The sequence below is a fragment of the Bombina bombina genome, chromosome 2, assembly GCF_027579735.1.
Source record: "Bombina bombina isolate aBomBom1 chromosome 2, aBomBom1.pri, whole genome shotgun sequence".
In the NCBI taxonomy this organism is placed as follows: domain Eukaryota; kingdom Metazoa; phylum Chordata; class Amphibia; order Anura; family Bombinatoridae; genus Bombina; species Bombina bombina.
In genome coordinates, this window is record NC_069500.1 from 468462967 (window position 1) to 468484868 (window position 21902).

The following is a 21902-nucleotide window of genomic DNA, read 5'->3' on the forward strand; positions in this document are numbered from 1 at the left end:
TAAATGTGAGGAAAAAACTTAAATCAAAAGCAGAAAAATCAAACTGAAACTGCTGCCTGAAGAACTTTTCTACCAAAAACTGCATCCGAAGAAGCAAATACATCAAAATGGTAGAATTTAGTAAATGTATGCAAAGAAGACTAAGTAGCAGCTTTGAAAATCTGATCAACTGAAGCTTCATTCTTAAAAGCCCAGGAAGTGTAAACTGATCTAGTAGAATGAGCCATAATTATCTGAGGCGGGGCTTGACCCGACTCCAAATAGGCTTGATGAATCAAAAGTTTTAACCATGAGGCCAAGGAAACAGCAGAATCCTTCTGACCTTTCCTGGAACCAGAAAAGATAACAAATAAACTAGAAGTCTTCCTGAAATCTTTAGTGGCTTCAACATAATATTTCAAAGCTGTCACCACATCCAAAGAATGTAAAGATCTTTCTAAAGAATTCTTAGTAATAGGACACAAAGAAGGGACAATAATTTTTCTATTAATGTTGTTAGAATTTACAACCTTAGGTAGGAATTTAAATTAAGTCTGCAAAACTGCCTTATCATGATGAAAAATCAGAAAAGGAGACTCACAAGAGAGAGCGGATAATTCAGAAACTCTTCTAGCAGAAGAGATAACCAAAAGAAACAACAATTTCCAAGAAAGTAGTTTAATGTCTAAAGAATGCATAGGCTCAAACGGAGGAGCCTGTAAAGCCTTTAAATCCAAATTAAGACTCCAAGGAGGAGAAATTGATTTAATGACAGGCTTGATACGAACCAAAGCCTGCACAAAACAATGAATATCAGGAAGTTTAGCAATCTTTCTATGAAATAAAACAAAGAGCAGAGATTTGTCCTTTCAAGGAACTTGCAGACAAACCTATATCCAAACCATCCTGAAGAAACTGTAAAATTATAGGAATTCGAAAAGAATGCCAAGAAAATTTATGAGAACACCATGAAATGTAAGTCTTCCAAACTCGATAATAAATCTTTCTAGAAACAGATTTACGAGCCTGCAACATAGTATTAAACACTGAGTCAGAGAAACCTCTATGACTAAGCACTAAGCGTTCAATTTCCATACCTTCAAATTTAATGATTTGAGATCCTGATGGAAAAACGGACCTTGAGATAGAAGGTCTGGCCTTAATGGAAGTGACCAAGGTTGGTAACTGGACATCCAAACAAGATCCGCATACCAAAACTTGTGAGGCCATGTTGGAGCCACCAGCAGCACAAACGATCGCTCCATGATGATTTTGGAGATCACTCTTGGAAGAAGAACTAGAGGCGGGAAAATATAAGCAGGTTGATAACACCAAGGAAGTGTCAATGCATCCACTGCTTCTGCCTGAGGATCCCTGGACCTGGACAGGTAGCTGGGAAGTTTTTTGTTTAGATGAGATGCCATCAGATCTATTTCTGGAAGCCCCCACATCTGAACAATTTGAGAAAGCACATCTGGGTGGAGAGACCATTCTCCCAGATGTAAAGTCTGACGACTGAGGCAATCCGCTTACCAATTGTCTAAACCTGGGATATGAACCGCAGAAATTAGACAGGAGCTGGATTTCACCCAAACAAGTATCTGAGATACTTCTTTTATAGCTTGAGGACTGTGAGTCCCACCCTGATGATTGACATATGCTACAGTTGTGATATTGTCTGTCTGAAAACAAATGAATGGTTCTCTCTTCAACAGAGGCCAAGACTGAAGGGCTCTGAAAATCGCACAGAGTTCCAAAATATTGATTGGTAATCTCGACTCTTGAGATTTCCAAACCCCTTGTGCTGTCAGTGATCCCCAAACAGCTCCCCAACCTGAAAGACTCGCATCTGTTGTGATCACAGTCAAGGTTGGTCGAACAAAAGAGGCCCATAAAATTATACAATGGTGATCTAACCACCAAGTCAGAGAAAGTCAAACATTGGGATTTAAGGATATCAGTTGTGATATCCTTGTATAATCCCTGCATTATTGGTTCAGCATACAAAGCTGGAGAGGTCTCATATGAAAATGAGTAAAGGGGATCACGTCTGATGCTGCAGTCATGAGAGCTAAAACTTCCATGCACATAGCTACTGAAGGGAATGACTGAGACTGAAGGTTCCGACAGGCTGCAACCAATTTCAAACATCTCTTGTCTATTAGAGACAAAGTCATGGACACTGAATCTATCTGGAAACCTAAAAAGGTTACCTTTGTCTGAGGAATCAAATAACTTTTTGGTAAATTGATCCTCCAACTATGTCTTTGAAGAAACAACACTAGTTGATTTGTGTGAGATTCTGCAGAACGTAAAGACTGAGCGAGTACCAAGATATTGTCCAAATAAGGAAATACCGCAATACCTCTCTCTCTGATTACAGAGAGTAGGGCACCTAGAACCTTTGAAAAGATTCTTGGAGCTGTCGCTAGGCCAAAAGGAAGAGCAACAAATTGGTAATGCTTGTCTAGAAAAGAGAATCTCAGGAACTGATAGTGATCTGGATAATTCGGAATATGAAGATATGCATCCTGCAAGTCTATTATGGACATATAATGCCCTTGCTGAACAAAAGGCAGAATAGTCCTTATAGTCACCATTTTGAAAGTTGGTACTCTTACATATCGATTCAAAATCTTTAGATCCAAAACTGGTCTGAATGAATTCTCTTTCTTTGGAATAATGAATAGATTTGAATAAAACCCCAGACCCTGTTCCTGAAACGGAACTGGCATGATTACCCCTGATAACTCCAGCTCTGAAACACACTTCAGGAAAGCATGAGCCTTTACTGGGTTTGCTGGAATGCGTGAGAGAAAAAATCTTCTCTCAGGTGGTCTTACTCTGAATCCTAGTTCAGATAGAATATATCAGAATGCGCCAGAAAATTATGCCACACAAGCTTTTCTTAACATAGGCGAGATCTCCGAACCGGATCTCTAAAAGATAAGGAAAAAATGTGCCACAAGAAAAGCGCTACGCTCCCTGTTGAGGTGAGTGTTGCTTGAGGTGGTGTCCACGCTATGTATCAACGTATGAAAATATAATAGTAAATAATCAATGATAGAAGATATATAGGTAAAACTATTTAATTATAACTTTAAAACAGATTAAAAAATACAAACACAATTGGTGATTTGTATACAATTCACAATATCCAGTACAATATCAATAAAATTACATTTAAAAATGGTTGTGTTTCTAATATAACAGCAATTTGGCGTTGGTTAAATGTGGTATAAATAAGCTAACAGAAATAATTGAAAATAGCAAAGGTATTAATCTGTTGCGTGCGTGCTAATCCCAATGTGTAAATGGTGTTCCTTAAACAAATATAACAGCAAATGTTTATTTGTGCATACAATGTCCCAAATAAAGACTCCAAATATGATCCAGTGTGCACTCCTATAGAATATAATATCCAATTTATACGTGAAAATACATGTCCTGCATTAATAATAGTCACAATGTGCACAATATGTGAAAGGTGAAAAAATTATTAAAAGTAAGAAATGTAAAATCCAAAAATAAAAAATCCAAAAACTGTGTCGAAAAAACAAGGTGTACACCTAAAAATATAAAAAATGTAAAAATATAAAAACTGTAAAAAATATCCTGTGAAGACAGTGATGCAAAAAGGTGACTGATTTGTTTGGTAAAATTATGTTGTATTTGTAGTGAGAAAGATGAGGCGATGGAGAATTGACCCTGCTAGACTAATGTATTCCCCTCTAAGAAAACAGTGGTTGATATGTAGTGAATGTAGTCCAGCGCTAGATTAGCACGGGTAGAGTATTTAGTTAAATTCTATAATTTGAATATATTGTATTTTTTTGATTGGATAAATGTTTAGTGTATGTACTGCAATGTTGTTATTATATATTTATTGTAGGTAATCCTAAGTATTTATCAACATTCAGTTAATAAAAAGATGTAAACAGGTATATACAACTGATATATATAAACTTGTTGTCTAATGTGAGCTTCTTATCTATATATAAAAACTAATAAAACCTTTGTATAATTAGACAGAAATTTAATAACTTGTTAAAAGCATACATAAAATAAAAAGGGACGTCTCCCTTATAACATCGATTTCATCAGAGAAAACAATTGAATAACTGTAGTATATATTTCCGCTATTTGATAATCAGGTACCTGTTATATAGTGTAACAAATGATAATGTCCAGAAATTGGATTAAAAAAACTTAAAGATCCAAACAAGATGACCTCCCCGCTATTGTGGCGGGTGTGTGTTACCGGTCCGTTAGTGAGAGACTGGTATTTAAAAATATGTCATGTGACTTTTCCTACGTCACACTTGTGATCGTAGCTGTTTCAATATAGTTGTAATGTAACCAGTGATCCTTGATATTCTGTCAAGTGCTTATTATGTTGCAATTTTTTTAAACTTTAATCTGTATGTGTATCCCCCTATTCCGTGTGTAACCAACGCCAAAATTGCTGTTATATTAGAAACACAACCATTTTTAAATGTAATTTTATTGATATTGTACTGGATATTGTGAATTGTATACAAATCACCAATTGTGTTTGTATTTTTTAATCTGTTTTAAAGTTATAATTAAATAGTTTTACCTATATATCTTCTATCATTGATTATTTACTATTATATTTTCATACGTTGATACATAACGTGGACACCACCTCAAGCAACACTCACCTCAACAGGGAGCGTAGCGCTTTTCTTGTGGCACATTTTTTCCTTACTCTGAATCCTATTCTGTACCCCTGAGAGAAAATACTCTGAATCCAATGATTTTGGACCAAATTGATCCAAACATCTTTGACAATTTTTAATCTGCCCCCTACCAGCTGAGCTGGAATGAGAGCCTCACCTTCATGCGGACTTGGGGGTTTGTTGGCTGAGAAATTTGTTTAGGATCTTGAGATCTAAGATTGGTCTGAAGGTTCCCTCTTTCTTGGGAACCACAAACAGATATGAATAGAAGCCTTGCCCCTGTTCCTCCTTTGGAACTGGGTGGATCACTCCCATAACTAGGTGGTCTTGAACACAATGTAAGAATGCCTCTCTCTTTATCTGGTTTGCAGATAATTGTGAGAGATGAAATCTTCCTTTTGGGAAGAAGCTTTGAAGTCCAGAAGATATCCCTGGGACACAATTTCCAACGCCCAGGGATCCTGGACATCTCTTGCCCAAGCCTGGGCGAAGAGAGAAAGTCTGCCCCCTACTAGATCCGTTACCGGATCGGGGGCTGATCTTTCATGCTGTCTTAGAAGCAGCAGCAGGTTTTTTGGCCTGCTTTCCTTTGTTCCAAGCCTGGTTAGGTCTCCAGACCGGCTTGGACTGGGCAAAATTTCCCTCTTGTTTTGTATTAGAGGAAGTTGAAGCTGAGCCACTCTTGAAGTTTCGAAAGGCACGAAAATTAGGCTGTTTGGTCCTTAATTTGTTGGACCTATCCTGAGGAAGGGCGTGACCTTTTCCTCCAGTAATATGAGAAATGATCTCCTTCAGTCCAGGCCCGAATAGGTTCTGCCCCTTGAAGGGAATGTTGAGAAGCTTAGACTTTGAAGTAACGTCAGCTGACCAGAATTTAAGCCATAGCACCCTACGCGCATGAATAGCAAAACCTGAGTTCTTAGCCGTTAGTTTGGTTAAATGAACAACGGCGTCAGAAACAAATGAATTGGCTAGCTTAAGAGCTTTTTAGCTTGTCAAGGATATCATCCAATGGGGTTTCTACCTGTAGAGCCTCTTCTAAAGACTCAAACCAGAAGGCCGCAGCAGCAGTGACAGGGGCAATGTATGCAAGGGGCTGGAGAATAAAACCTTGTTGAATAAAAATTTTCTTAAGGTAACCCTCTAATTTTTTTGTCCATTGGATCTAGAAAAGCACAACTGTCCTCGACAGGGATAGTTGTACGCTTCGCTAGAGTAGAGACTGCTCCCTCCACCTTAGGGACAGTTTGCCACAAGTCCCATGTAGGGGCATCTATGGGAAACATCTTTTTAAAAACAGGAGGGGGAGAGAACGGTACACCTGGTCTATCCCATTCCTTAGTAATAATTTCTGAAAACCTCTTAGGTATTGGAAAAACATCAGTGTAAACAGGCACTGCATAGTATTTATCCAATTTACACAATTTCTCTGGGACTACAATGGCGTCACAGTCATCCAGAGTTGCTAAAACCTCCCTGAGCAACATGCAGAGGTGTTCAAGTTTAAATTTAAATGTAGACATATCAGAATCAGGTTGAAGTGTCTTCCCTGAGTCAGAAAAATCACCCACAGATAGAAGCTCTCCTTCTTCGGCTTCTGCACATTGTGAGGGTATATCGGACATAGCTACTAAAGCGTCAGAGAGCTCTGTATTTTTTCTAGCCCCAGAGCTGTCTCACTTTCCTTGTAACCCTGGCAGTTTGGACAATACTTCTGTAAGAGTATGATTCATAACTGCCGCCATGTCTTGTAAAGTATACGCAATGGGCGCGCTAGATGTACTTGGCGCCCCTTGAGCGGGAGCTAAAGGCTCTGACACGTGGGGAGAGTTAGTCAGCATAACTTCCCCCTTGTCAATTTCCTCTGGTGATAAATCTTTTAAAGCCAGAATATGGTCTTTATAACTTATAGTAAGATCAGTGAATTTGGTACACATTCTAAGAGGGGGTTCCACAATGGCTTCTAAACATAATGAACAAGGAGTTTCCTCTATGTCAGACATGTTTAACAGACTAGTAATGAGACAAGTAAGCTTTGAAAACACTTTAATTAATGTGAAAAAGCAGAATATAAAAAACGGTACTGTGTCTTTAAGGGAAAAAAACAAACACAAAAACTGCAAAACAGTGAAAAAAACAGTTAACTCTATGAAATTTTTACAGTGTATATAATAGACTAAAATAGCATTGCACCCACTTGCAAATGGATGATTAACCCCTCAGGTTCAAAAACGAAGCAAAAAAACGGTAAAAAACGTTATAACAGTCACAAGCAAACTGCCACAGCTCTACTGTGGCTCCTACCTTCCCATAAAACGACTTTTGTAGGCACAAAAACCCTTTACAGAGGTCCAATATGTCAGGGGACTCCTTCAGGGAAGCTGGATGTCTCAGAATGTAAAAAAACAACTGCGCAATTAGAGCGCGAAAATAGGCCCCTCCCACCATGCACTCAAAGTCAGAGGGCCTTAAAAAACTATTTCTAGGAGTAAAATAACAGCCATGTGGAAAACTAGGCCCCAAATAAAGATTTATCACCTCAGTAAAAACTGTTCCTTTATATATATAACGTTTTACATACTAAGCCATGATAGAAAGTAATATGAAAATTACCCTTTACTGAAAGCATGATGTCAGTCGTTATTAAATCACTGCAATCAGGCTTAGCTTAACTATATCAGGCACTGTCAGCATTTTCTAGTTCTTATCATCCTCTAGAAAAAAATATACTGAACATACCTCAGGGCAGTTAATTCTGCAGGCCGTTCTCCCAGCTGAAGTTTCCCCATACTATTCAGTTATGTGTGAGAACAGCAGTGGACCTTAGTTACAACCTGCTAAGATCATCAAAAACCTCAGGCAAATTCTTCTTCTAATTTCTGCCTGAGGTAAAAAAACAGTACAACGCCGGCACCGTTTAAAAATAACAAACTTTTGATTGAAGATAAACTACACTAATTCACCACATCTCTCTAGCTACTTCCCTTGTCGAGAGCTGCAAGAGAATGACTGGAGGTGGCAGTTAGGGGAGGAGCAATATAGACAGCTCTGCTGTGGGTGATCCTCTTGCAGCTTCCTGTTGGGAAGGAGAATATCCCACAAGTAATGGATGAATCTGTGGACTGGATACACCTTACAAGAGAAAATCTTGCCCCAAGAATGACACAATAAACTCTGGCATTTTGCGCCCTCGCAAGCCTAATTCTGCCTGCGAATTTAAAAGACAGTCAATTAGAAAAATAAACTATACCCCAGGTAAGAAATACATTTTCCATAAAAAAGCATTTCCCAGATATGAAACTGACAGTCTGCAAAAGGAAATATACTGAAAACCTGAATCATGGCAAATATAAGTACAATACATATATTTAGAACTTTATATAAATACATAAAGTGCCAAAACATAGCTGAGAGTGTCTTAAGTAATGAAAACATACTTACCGAAAGACACCCATCCACATATAGCAGATAGCCAAACCAGGTAATGAAATATGAGAGTATATCGTCGATCTGAAAATGGAGGTAGGAGATGAATCTCTACAACCGATAACAGAGAACCTATGAAATAGATCCCCGTGAGGACTGACATTCACTGTACTCTGAGAGGAATCGGCTTCAAAATGCTGAGAAGCGCATATCAACGTAGAAATCTTAGCACAAACTTACTTCACCACCTCCATAGGAGGCAAAGTTTGTAAAACTGAATTGTGGGTGTGGTGAGGGGTGTATTTATAGGCATTTTGAGGTTTGGGAAACTTTGCCCCTCCTGATAGGATTGTATATCCCATGCTTCACTAGCTCATGGACTCTTGCCAATTACATGAAAGAAATCCGTGATTAGTTCATTTAGCATTGATCTCTATGGGAGAATCTTTAACGCGCCCGTAATAACGCTTATTAGATAAATGCAGTAGTCATGTTACTGCGACGCGTTACGAGATTGTTTTCAGACTCGTAATACCTACATTATAAAAAGTGCGCAATGGAAATAACGTACACGATATTAGCGAGCAGCCATAATGCAAAGCTCGTAATCTGGCTGTATGTTTTTTTAAAGTAATCAGGACAGTTTTTAACTCACTGACCCCTTTCCACTCCATTAGAATTCCTATGTGAAAATATCATATGGCAGCTCCATTCAATTTTTTTTTTCATTCTTTTCTAAGACATTATAATCCATAGCTTCTTAATATGTAAAACTTAACAGGAATATATAGTTAAACAAACCAAAAACTTTAAGAAACTGAAACTTTCTCAGGAGTTTTCACCGGCCTTAATCAAAAAGGATTCATGGCCAAAGCAAAACATGAGGGCAAATTAATCAATATTGATTATGGCAAAATCAATGTGTTTCCAATGCAGGTGTTATTTAATTTAATCATTAATAACAATTAATGACAACAAGTCTATAATAACAATTAATGACAAGTGCAATTCATGCTTTGATATAATTTTCAGTACTTTTATAATTAGCATTTGTTTAATGTTCAAAAACTTAATTATGATCATGAATTAACATTCTCATTGCCAAACGCATTGTTGGAAAACTGTTGCCATATAGTGATGCAACACGTAGACATTCCTGAGCCTTCGTGATTTGCTCATCAAAAAAGCATATCAAGAGAACAAAGTAAAACTGATACCAAAAATAAATTGGAAAGTTTTTTTTTATTTGTATGCGCTATCTAAATAAAGAAACATTTTGAGCTGAATGTCCCTTTAATTGGACTTAAAACAAATGTAGGCTCTGGCACAATGATAATAGCACTATCAGTAACATAACATGATAATCTGACAAAACTCATGTTATTTTGGTTACAGATGTGTTTAGTGCGACCGGATACTTTACAATATTTATTTCTCAATATGAAGAAACGAGGTCAACTTAGATTGAATTTTTCCAAAGAAATAGAAAAACTTGCAGTGGGCTTTCTAGCTACCTTTTCAACAGAGCCAAACTGACAGCTTCTAAGTAAGTTTTTAAACAGTTTTATACTGGATTTTTATATCAGTATCTGTGCATATTATTTTTTATAGTAGTGTCTATTACATGCAGTTATATGAAAATGAGTGTATACTGTCCCTTTAAAGTGCCTGGTTTTAAAAAAATCGATTTAAAACAGGGGCACTTTAATTCATCAAAATTTACATTTCACTCGTGTTGTGAAAAAAAACTTACCTTTTAATCTTGTCAGCCGCTCTAGCTTCCTCCGCCCGTCGCAAAGCCTCTCCTGGGTCTAAAATGAGGAATCCGTCGTGATTGGAGGATGACCGATCCATCATTTCTGACTTAAGAAATTACTTGCGACAACGGGTGGGGAAGCTGGAGCAGCTGTCAAGTTTAAAAGGTAGGTTTTTCACAACGAGTGAAATGTAAATTTTGATGAATTAATGTGCCTCTGTTTTTAATCGAATTTTTAAAAACCGGGCACTTTAGCACCAAAATTTACATTCACTTTAACTATTGAAAAACGTTTTTGTAGGGTTGTAGCAATAAAATCACACAGACACCAAAATGGAAACATGAAAATAGTTTGGTGCAATTGTATTTTACGCTATTTTATTGCAATATTAAAACATGGATCCCTGCAATTATAATCTTCATGTAACAGTTACTGGTCTCAGGGGGATGATTTTCCAAGATTAGAAACTCGTCAAATAACACTGTCCTATATGTCCACAAAATGGGTCTAACATGCAGACACTGCTTAAAAAGATAACACTGATGGGTAAATGATGCCAAACACAGCGCAGCCCGATTTCCCCCCTAGTATATCTATTAAAGGGATAGTCTAGTCAAAAATAAACTTTCATGATTCAGGAAGAGTATGCCATTTTAAGCAACTTTCTAATTTACTCCCATTATCAATTTTTATCCGTTCTCTTGGTATTTTTATTTGAAAAAGATGGAAAGTAAGCTTAGGAGCCGGCCCATTTTTGGATCAGAACCTGGGTAGCACTTGCTGATTGGATGGATACATTAAGACACCAATCAGCAAGCGCTACCCAGGTGCTGAACCAAAAATGGCCCAGTTCTAAGCTTACATTTTAGCTTTTTAAAATAAAGATACCAAGAGAATAAAGAAAATTTGATAATAGGAGTAGATTAGAAAGTTGTTTAAAAATACAGGTTCTATCTGAATCATGAAAGTTTAATTTTGACTTTACTATCCCTTTAAGTAGCTGAATTTTCAACCATTCAAGATGTGGCAGCATCACTTTAAACTTTAAGTCCATGTGAGTCTCAAGAAAACATTCTAGCACAGGGAAAACAAGTAAAAGCAGATGTGCAGGTTTGTATATCCAATGTTAATAGTCCATTTATTGACTTCTATGTCCGTTTCAGACACAGAGTTCTTTTGATGTGCCCTTCTTTCCTCACAGAGGAACTAGGAGAGTTACTTACAAACTGAGATTTAAGCAGAATTAAATTGATGTGACATAAACACATTTACCAGCACTAAATCCCATGTGATGTGGAAGCACCATGTCACTAAATGGTATTACTGTAAAAATAATCACCTAGATTCCAAGTTTTGCGCTAAACAGGGTGCGAAGCGAACGCAACAAAAGTTGAGTTATTTCACCCTCCATAGCGCTGCCATTACGAGTTTCTGAAAAGCCTCCTTGTGCGTGCGATATGGTGGCGTTAAGCTCCATACCACACAAAAGCCAAGGGCTGAGAAAACGTGCTCGTGCACGCTTTCCCCATATACATCAATGGGGAGAGAGTGTTAGAAAAAACCTAACACCTGAAGTGCGGAATAGAGATCGCCGTAACACAACCCCATTGATGTCTACGGGGAAAAAAAAGTTACATTTAAACCTAAAACCCTAACATAAACCCCAAGTCTAAACACCCGTAATCTGCTGGCCCCGACATTGTCGACACCTAAATAAAGTTAATAACCCCTGTTCTGCCGCTCCACGACATCGCCGCCACTATAATAACATTATTAACCCCTATTCCCCCATAAAGCTATTAACCCCTATTCCACCGCTCCCCGACATTGCCACCACTAAATAAACCTATTAACCCCTAAACCCCCGCCCCCCACATTGCAAAACACTAAATTAAACTATTAACCCCTAAACCTAACACCCCCTAACTTTAAATTAAAAATTACAATACAACTCTATTTAAATAAATAAAAACTTACCTGTGAAATAAAAATAAACCTAACATTAAACTATACCTTAACCTAACATAACTAATCTAATTAAAAAAAAAATACTACCAATTAAAAAAAAAGTTTACCAAAAATAATTAACACTAAAATCATGAAAAATAAAAAACACATAAAAAAAAACAACAAAATTATCAAAAATAAAAACTATTACACCTAATCTAATAGCCCTATATATATATATATACCCCCCCCCCCAAAATAAAAACACCCCCTAGCCAAGGGGTTAATAGGTTTATTTAGTGGAAGCGATGTCAGGGAGCAGTGGAATAGGGGTTAATAGCTTTATTATAGTGGTGGCGATGTCAGGGAGCAGTGGAATAGGGGTTAATAGCTTTATTATAGTGGTGGCGATGTCAGGGAGCCGTGGAATAGGGGTTAATAGCTTTATTATAGTGGTGGCGATGTCGGGTTGCAGGGGAATATGGGTTAAAAACTTTGTGTACTCTTTTAATATTATGTATTATGCAAATTGTTTTTAACAGTCATCTATTTATATTCATCAATTTGTAGTACACTTTATGTCCCTTCCTCATAGTATTGTTTTTGCATAAAAACCTCTAAACAAAAATGAATCAGCTTCCTTGATCCCTTTATGCTGTATGTAATGCAAACGATTTATGGTTATTGAGCACTGGAATAAACTATATCATTCTGTCATTGTGACACAACTAGTGACCTGAAATTACCTTTTCTCGTAGTCTAAATCCCCCACAGAGCCATTCATGAGCTGGTTTGGGGTCCATTTTAAAGTCATGGTATCTGCCGTTTGGTGAAGGGATAAATAGCCTGGGATTGCTTCCATATCATCCCTCTGAAAAAGAAACACAAGACAGTCTGTTTGATTCCAGTGCTGCTGAACTGTAATCAGAGCATGCTTTATGAAGCTACTGAATGAAACTTTAAGGCCAGCTGCCATCACAATTTATTCTATACCCTTGTAAAGTATTTTGCTGATATAATTGCATTTCCATCCATATTAAAGTGTATGGAGATACAGATATGCATCTTTTTCACAAGGAGCAGTATGAGCAGAGCGTTAGCAGGCAGCATGGCCAAGATCTAATTTCTGTCAATACTATCTCCCCAATGCATATGTTTTACTTTGTGTATCATTTTGAGGAGAAATTATCTCATATTAAGAATTTAACTAATTGGCCCTGTTCCAATCCATTGGCATTTAAGGTTGTTTTGTTTGTTTTGTTATTCCAATCCATTAGGCATGTGGCTGCTTGTATCAGTTAAATACAGCAACAACGTTTCAGTCTAACTGACCTTAATCATGATTAAGGTCAGTTAGACCAAAACGCTGTTGTTGCTGTATTTTATGGCATTGTTTCAATAAAAATTTTGTCTTGAAGATTGGAGGACTGGTGCTGCTGCTTGTTTGGAATATCTACAGTTTTACTGGACAAATTAATTTGTAATTGTAATTACTTGAAAAACATGCTGACAATATCGTCCAAAGTCGAAAATTTGTTTTCAGAGCCAATAATCGAAAGATAATGAAGAGGAATATGTGTGTAGCCACCAGTTAGCTCCTAGTAGAGCATTGCTACTCCCGAGTCTACATAGGTAATGCTTTTCTACAAAGGAATCCAACGGAATGAAGTTAATGAATTAATAAAACTAAATTGAATAATTGAAAATTGTATGTTCTACCTTATCATGAAATAATTTTTGGGGGTTTCAGTCCTCTTAGATTTCTTAGATAAGTAGAAAGTAAAACAACTGATGCAGATGTATTAAAGCCAATGCTTCACTTTTGACTGGAGGTTTGCAAATAATCTCACCAGTTTTCACAGTGCAATTACAAAGAGTATTTCTTATGGACCTAAAGGGACATGAAACCCACCATTTTTCTTTCATGATTTAGGTAGAACATACCATTTTAAACAACTTTCCATTTTACTTCTATTATTTAATTTCATTCATTCTATTAGTATAATTTGTTGATGGAGCAACAATGCACTACTGGTTTCTAAATGAACACATGGATGAGCCAATGGCAATCTGTATATATATATATATATATATATATGCAGCCGCCAATCAGCAGCTAGAACCTAGGTTCTTTGCTGCTCCTGAGCCTTCCTAGATAAACCTTTTAGCAAAGGATAACAAGAGAAGGAAGCACATTAAATAATAGAAGTAAATTGGAATAGAGAAAAAAACTTTACATTCTCTGTTGTTCTATAAAGTTTATTTTTCAAGAGTTGAATGAATAAGCTTTACAGAACTACATAGCAAGTGAACGTTGTATCTGTACTTTATGTGCATGTGTCAGCGCAGAGCATTTATTTTATTACCATATTTATCCTTTATTATAATCTGCTACTGTCTGCATATAAATAAATTATGCTTTCACACGAAATCTGAAACTGACAAGCTGTGAAAGCAAAAGGGCACATTTATGACTTATCATGCCTAATTGTGTTTTACATACAAAAATATATTGCAAGATGTCCTCAAATGAAGGCATATGGTTTCTAAGAAGCCAGATTCACACACCAAACAATAATGAACCAATAAGAATAGAGAAACCAAAAGGCATCTCCATATGGTGAAGCCATCTGGACACTGATGACAAGCAATTCATTTCCTTAGGGAAGGACAGCAGAATAAAGAAAAAACCTTCATGGTTCAGATGCTAAATGCCTCATAACAAATAGAACAGTATCTGCAAGTTTCTGTGTTTTATAAATGTATTTATCAACAATATCTCTATTTCTACCACATAGTGGGGGATCAAAACAATGGTATGATGCAGTGAATTGACATTATTTGCTCTGCTCATCGTTTAACTGGCCACTCAATTGTCAGAGAGTGTTATTGTATAGCAACAGGATGCAACCAAGGGGTTAATTATTATTAGCTATGAGACCACTTCTGAATCCATCTTGAACTTTGCAGTATATCAAGTGTTTGATTTTACTGGCAATATTTTGCCCTTACTATTATAATAGTACTGGAAAACAAATTACCATACACCATGGCCTGCTCTGTTGCTGTAACTTATCTGCTGAGTGCTGGTGGAGAGTTATAAAAAATAGTCCTCCTACCCCCACCTCACAAAATTATAAAGCATCCCATTCACTATATGGCCAAACAAAAACTATGTCCAAATTCCTATTCCTTATGTTACTTGCCCTTGCAAATGATGTAGAGTCTAACCCTGGTCCCCCAGCAAATTCCATTCCTAGCCTTCCAGCTAAAAAAGGTCTCTCCTTTGTGCACTGTAATATCCACAGCTTACTACCAAAAATCGATGCACTGCAAGCTTGGTGTTTACAATACAAGCCCAAAATCATTGTGATCTCTGAATCATGGCTAACTGCAAAAATACCTGACTCTGCCATTGCAATACATGGGTATTCATGCCATAGAATTGACAGAGCAAAGAGAGGAGGCGGCATTGTGATTTATGTTGACAATTCCACAAAGTTCACCCCGTTACAAAAATCTAGCTCTCCTGACACCTTTGATTTCCTTTCTGGCACAATTGATATCCCGTGCAGTAAATCAATCATTGTTGCAGGAATCTATCACCCACCTAGCTCCACTGTGCATTTCATTTCAGACATAGCCCATCTCCTTAGTGAATACATAGCTCAAAACCCAAAAAAGTGAAATTTTGGTTTTTGGAGATTTTAATATTGATTGGCTGAATCCAAAAAATAACAGTTGTCGCTCGCTGTTTAAATCTTTGCAGCTAGCGCAATTAATCTCCTCCCCAACTCGCATAAACATCAAAAGCCATAATCACACCCTGCTCAACTGGATTCTCTCCACTTCTCCCGACCAAATCCAGGAGGCAGGTGTTCTCCCTAACAATTTCAGTGACCACTGCTTAGTGTACTGCATGCGCAAAATAAAGACAATTAAATCCTCTCCCAAGGTTAAAATCACCAGGTCCTTCAAAAAATGTAATATTCAATCATTTCTAAATGACATCAAGAACCTCCCCTGGCACAGATTAAACCTAATCCCAGATCTAGACTCTGCAGTTTAATTCTTTCAGTCTGAACTCCTACAAGTTTGGAATTTACATGCCCCGCTGCGTAAGGTGAGAGTAAAAGGAGCACACTTGAATTGGATCACAGCTGACCTCATTCAAATGTACCAGTTTCGGGATTCATTGTGGTCAAAGTTCAAGCATACTGGCTTTATGAACGATCACTGTGTATATAGACAATGGCGAAATATATGCACTAAACAAACAAAATTGGCCAAGGCCCAGTATTTCTGTGAAAATCTGAACAATTACATATCTAATCCTAGAAAGTTTAGGAAACTCCTAAATAACTTACAAAATCCACCAATCCACTCCCAACCCTCCACTGTCAATGTGGATAACCAAAACCTGCAACTCCCCTTAGAAGTAGCAAATACCTTTAACAATAATTTTGTCGGATGTTCCACAACCCTGATTGACAAACGAATAAATGGCACGCATCCTGAAACTACAAATGTGGATCAGGCCCCACTAAAACAGCAAAGACCCAATATAGAGAAGTTCGATTTTAGACCTGTACCCATCAATGTCATTAAGAAACACCTTAATAATCGAAAAATGAAAAACCAGTCTAGACCTGTACAAATCCCAGCAATGCTGTTGAAGCTCAGTGCGCCAGCAATTGCTAAGCCTGTTACAACCCTAATTAATGAATCCTTGGTGTCTGGATACATACCCAAACTCTGGAAAACTGCAAGAGTAGTGCCTATTTATAAAAGTGGGGAGTTAACCTAGGTTTCTAACTATCGCCCTACATCATTGCTCCTAGTATTGTCAAAAATCTTAGAAAAATGCGTCCATACGTAATTATGCGAATATTACCAACTTTCTAACTATCTGACCCCTGATCAATCAGGTTTTCGCCCGAATCACTCCACTACAACTGCCCTCCTAAAAGTTTGCAACGACATACAAACTGGCATGGAACAAGGAGACCTAGCTGGAGCTATTTTCCTTGATTTTGCAAAGGCCTTTGACCCAGTAGAACACGACATACTACTGCTCAAACTAAAAAACTCTGGTATTGCTGATCGTCCATTAACCTGGTTTAGATCATATGTATCGGATCGATCACAATATGTCTCCATTTCTGACAGTGACTCCCTCTCTCTCCCAGTCACGTGGTGGTCCCCAAGGTTCCATTCTCGGCCCCCTACTATTCACATTATTTATAAATGTTCTGCCTAATGTCTGCAAATCCTCAACTGTACACATGTATGCAGACGACGCGGTAATCTATGCAAACAAATCCGATCTGCCGCAGCTTGAAGCAGTGCTACAAGACCAATTCACAGAGGTAGAAAAGTGGATCTCAAAAAACAAACTCTTCCTAAACACTGACAAAACTGTCACAATGATCTTTGGAACGGGTCCTAAATTACACAAATTACAAAATTACCATCTACGCATCAAAACAAAATCCAACTGCACACTGACCGCAGTCCACTCTTTCAAATACTTGGGTATGTTGTTAGACCCTAATCTATCTTTTGGCCTCCACATAGAAAAACTTGCATCTAAACTTAATCCAAAACTAGGTGCCCTGTACAGAAACAAATCTTGCCTCAGCCCTACAGTAAAGTTAAAGATTGTACAGCAAATGCTGATGCCTATCATGGATTACGGGGACGTAGTATACGCACCTGCACTGCAAACTCACCTTAATAAACTTAACACATTGTATAACTCGTTCTGCCGCTTTGTGCTACAATGTAACTACAGGACCCACCATTGTGACATGCTAAAAGAACTAAACTGGGTGACGCTGGAATCCAGACGCACCCTCCATCTTTCTAGCCTTGTGTTTAAGAGCCTTTCTTTGAAGCTCCCACCCTGAGCAGAATGCTCTCCCCGGCTATTCCCACCTCCTATAACCTCCGATCCAGTACCAGCACATTATTTAGCTTGCCTCATTACAAAAAGAAAGCAGCTCGATCCTCCTTTTCCTACAGAGCACCACAGTTATGGAATGACCTCCTGCACACTTTTAAACCTTCCCCAAGTCTAATATCTTTTAAGAGATCCCTCTCTACATATCTCAAAACAGAATGCACCTGTCAATGTTGATTATATATTTCCTACCTGTTCTATGTAAAATGTTTGCATATATTGTGTAGTATTATTGTCTTTGAATTTTATTGTACCCTATTGTATCAATGCAATGTTTTGTGGACCCAGGACATACTTGAAAACGAGAGAAATCTCAATGTATCCTTCCTGGTAAAATATTTTATAAATAAATAATAAGAGTAACAAATAGCAATGGTAATGAATGAAATACTTAACTCATAACATTGTTTTCTTTTTGTTTTTGAAAATGTATATAAAGTATGTGCACATTGAAACAGGAATAACCTTGCCTATTGGAAGATTATAACAATAATCTATACTATAATCACATTTGTAACGTGTCTGTCTGTGTCACCAGTTGAGCACGCATCCTCAGAGGAATGTTGGCTGTGCTAGGCAGCCAAAAGAATGTTGGCTGCGTGCGCATCCAAAAAGAATCCACCTGGGTGCAGCAAAGCTGCATCCCGGTGTATTCTGAAAATGGCAGGGTGATGAAAGAATCCACCTGGAGACAGAATAAGCAAACTGAAGCCTTAAAAAAAAAACACGCAACCGTACGAAATAACAAAAAAACACGTAACCGCCCACACAAAATAACGAAAAAACACTTAACCGCCCGCACAAAGTATATAAAAAAAAACTAACCTCCCGCACAAAGTATTAACAAACACCGAAAACCACCAACCCCCACATTGCAAAATAATAAAGTAATTAACCGCTAATCCGCAAATAACAGAATTAAAATATTAACCCCTAACTGCCAACCCCCCACATCGCAATAAACCTAATTAACCCCTAAACCGACAAACCCCCACATCGCAATAAACCTACTGTAATTAACCTATTAACCCCTAACCCACCAACCCCCCACATCACAATAAACCTAATTAACCTATTAACTCCTAAACCGCCAAACCCCCACATCGCAATAAACCTAATTAACCTATTAACTCCTAAACCGCCAACCCCCCACAATGCAAATAACTAATTTAATTACTAAGCCCCCTAACCTAACACCCCTAAATGAACCCCAATACTAAGTTATACTTAACTAAAACCTAACATTAAATTACAAAAAAATTTTTATCTAAAATTACAACAAAAAAATACAAAAAATGTAAAATTAAAAAAAAATAAAAAAATCTAAAATTACAGAAAAAAATAAACAAAATTATCAAAAATAAAAAAATTAAACCTAATCCCTATGAAAATAAAAAAGCCCCCCCAAAATAAAAACACCCCCTAAACTAAACTACCAATAGTCCTTAAAATGGATAAATTAAACAACTCTTTTACATTTAAAAATGAATAAAAAAAAGTAAAAACCCCACACCCACCAAACCCCCCAAAATAAAAAAACCTAAACTACCCATTTCCCCTAAAGGGGCATTTGTATGGGCATTGCCCTTAAAAGGGCAATCAGCTCTTTTCCAGCCCAAAAAACTCTAAAAAAAAAAAAGCCACCCCCCCAAAAAAAAGCCTAAGACTTAGGGGTCCACTTATTATTGTGTGGACGGACATGATACAATGTAGCGTTTCATGTCCGCCACACATTGATAAATGCTGACAGCATACGCTGTCAGCATTTATCATTGCACAAGCAGTTCTTGTGGTGCAATACCGCCCCCCTGCAGATTCGCTAGCAGGGGGGTGTATTCGTATTCGATTGGGCTGATTTCTGTCCACCGCCTCAGAGCAGGCGAACAGGTAAATTGACCCCTTAGCCCCAAATAGGTACTCGCTGTACCTGAAGTGCGGCGGAGAAGGTATTCTTCCAGGCAGATCCATCATCTTCTATCTTCATCCGGAACGAAGGTGGATCGGAGGTGCGGAACTGTCTTCCCCAATGCGTGGATCTTTGGTGGCGGTCCTTGGTGGCGGTGTTCTTCGGCAGCATGGAGGCTCCTCTTCTTCCGATGTCCGTTGTACACTAAAGATTGAATGCAAGGTACCGCAATCAATTTGGGGTACCTTGCATTCCTATTGGCTGAAATGTTGAAATCAGCCAATAGGATTAGAGCTACTGAAATCCTATTGGCTTCCAATAGGAATGCAAGGTACCCCAATAAATATGAGGTACCTTGCATTAAATCTTCAGTGTGCAACGGACGATCTCATGAAGAGTAGCCTCCACGCCGATGAGGACCGCCAGTGCAGAGTACGGCCCTCTGTAGAGGACCGGCGCTAAGGATACGTGCATCAGGGAAGCCAGCTCCACACCTCCGCTCCATGCGGAGCTTGATGCCCCGTTTTTACGGCGAGCCTTTAGGCTTGCTGGAAACAGAAGTTATGAAGCAGGGCTCTAAAGACCGCTGCTCCATAACCTTTTGCCTGCACTGAGGCGGCGGACAGAAATGAACACAAGAAATGCTGGTGCAATGATAAATGCTGACAGCGTATGCTGTCAGTATTTATCAATGTGCGGCGGACATGATACGCTACATCATATCATGTCCGTCCACACAATAATAAATAGACCTCTAAGTCTTAGGCTTTTATTTTATTTTTTGGGGTGGCTTTTTTTAGGGTCTTTGGGCTGGAAAAGAGCTGATTGCCATTTTAAGGGCAGTAAAAGAGCTGAATTCCCTTTTATGCCCATACAAATACCCCTTTAGGGGCAATGGGTAGTTTAGATTTTTTTAGAGTTAGTTTTTTTATTTTGGGGGGTTTGGTGGGTGTGGGGTTTTACTGTTAGGGGGTAATTGCCAATTTGTTGAGGAAAAAGAGCTGTTTTACTTAGGGCAATGCCCTACAAAAGTCCTTTGTTCTATCTGATTTTAGAATTTAAATAGAACATAAGATTAAAAAAAAAGCTTTCCAATCTACTTTATTCTCTTGGCATCCTTTGTTAAATGGCATACATAAGTAGGCCCAGGAACAGCAATGCTATACAAGGAACTAGTTGGTGATTAGTAGCTACACACAAACCTCTTGTCATTGGCTCACTAGATGTCTTCAGTTAACTCCCAGTAATGCATTGCTGCTACCATTCAACAAAGTATAGAGATCAAAGTAAATTTGATAACATTGAAAAGTCTCCTGAAGCTTTGTGCTCAATCTGAACCGTGACGTTTAAAAGGACATGGAAGACAAAATTAAAGTTTCCTGATTCAGATAGAACATACAGTTTTAAGAGACTTTCCAATTTACTTCCATTATCAAATTTTCAAATCTTTTTAAATCTGTGATTGGCTGATGTCTGTCACATGGTAAAGTGGGCTGGCAAATTGAAGTAAATTTTAAAATTTGCCAGAACAAAATCTTTTGTTTATTTAAAATTCAAAGTAGGGCTATTGCATTTTTTTTATTATGCAGGTGTTGATTAAGCAATTCTACTGTATTCCACTGTATTTAATGGTCCTTTAATTTTTGCTATCATGTCCCTTTAATAATACAAAATATAATTAATTTAATATGTAGTAAAAGAACATGTAATCTAACTATACACAAAAATACAACTGTATAATACGTACAGGCTGGACCATGACATTGTTTTTTCCATACAGAAGAGTCGCTCTTGAATTCTGGTGTAATGATTCCACATAGTCTCGTGCTGACATTGATGGTCTGTCATCCATACTTCCACTCGAATGTCTTTTCTGAATCTGAAATTATTGGACAAAATAAAAGCCAAAGTTACATTAAGTTTCCTGATTTTAAAACAAAGTTTAAGTCTCTGCAGTATTTTTGACATTTCCACTTGCGAGCATTGGTGCCACTGTGATTTAAAACCTATAGAGGATTAGGTCTAATTAGGTTTAATGAGTCATTCCTATGAAAAATATTTGTGGAAAGGTTTCTTAATGCAGTAATCTTCAATCTTACAATATCAGAGGCAAGTAGTCAGAGATAAATAAAAAAAATTGTATTTTTTTTAAATACTGAATGGACCAGTAACATTTTCTTTCTGAGCAAGTAATTTTTCTCCCATATAATAGTACACTATAG

General features: G+C 37.7%; 1 protein-coding gene across 1 annotated transcript in view; it reads right to left on the reverse strand.

Moving 5' to 3' along the window:
* The window catches only part of LOC128647017 (small G protein signaling modulator 1-like), a 692799-nt gene that overhangs the window by 199533 nt on the left and 471364 nt on the right, over positions 1-21902 (reverse strand). The window contains 2 exon segments of the mRNA XM_053699830.1: positions 12559-12683; positions 21428-21559. Of these exon segments, the coding sequence (XP_053555805.1) occupies positions 12559-12683; positions 21428-21559 (257 nt within the window).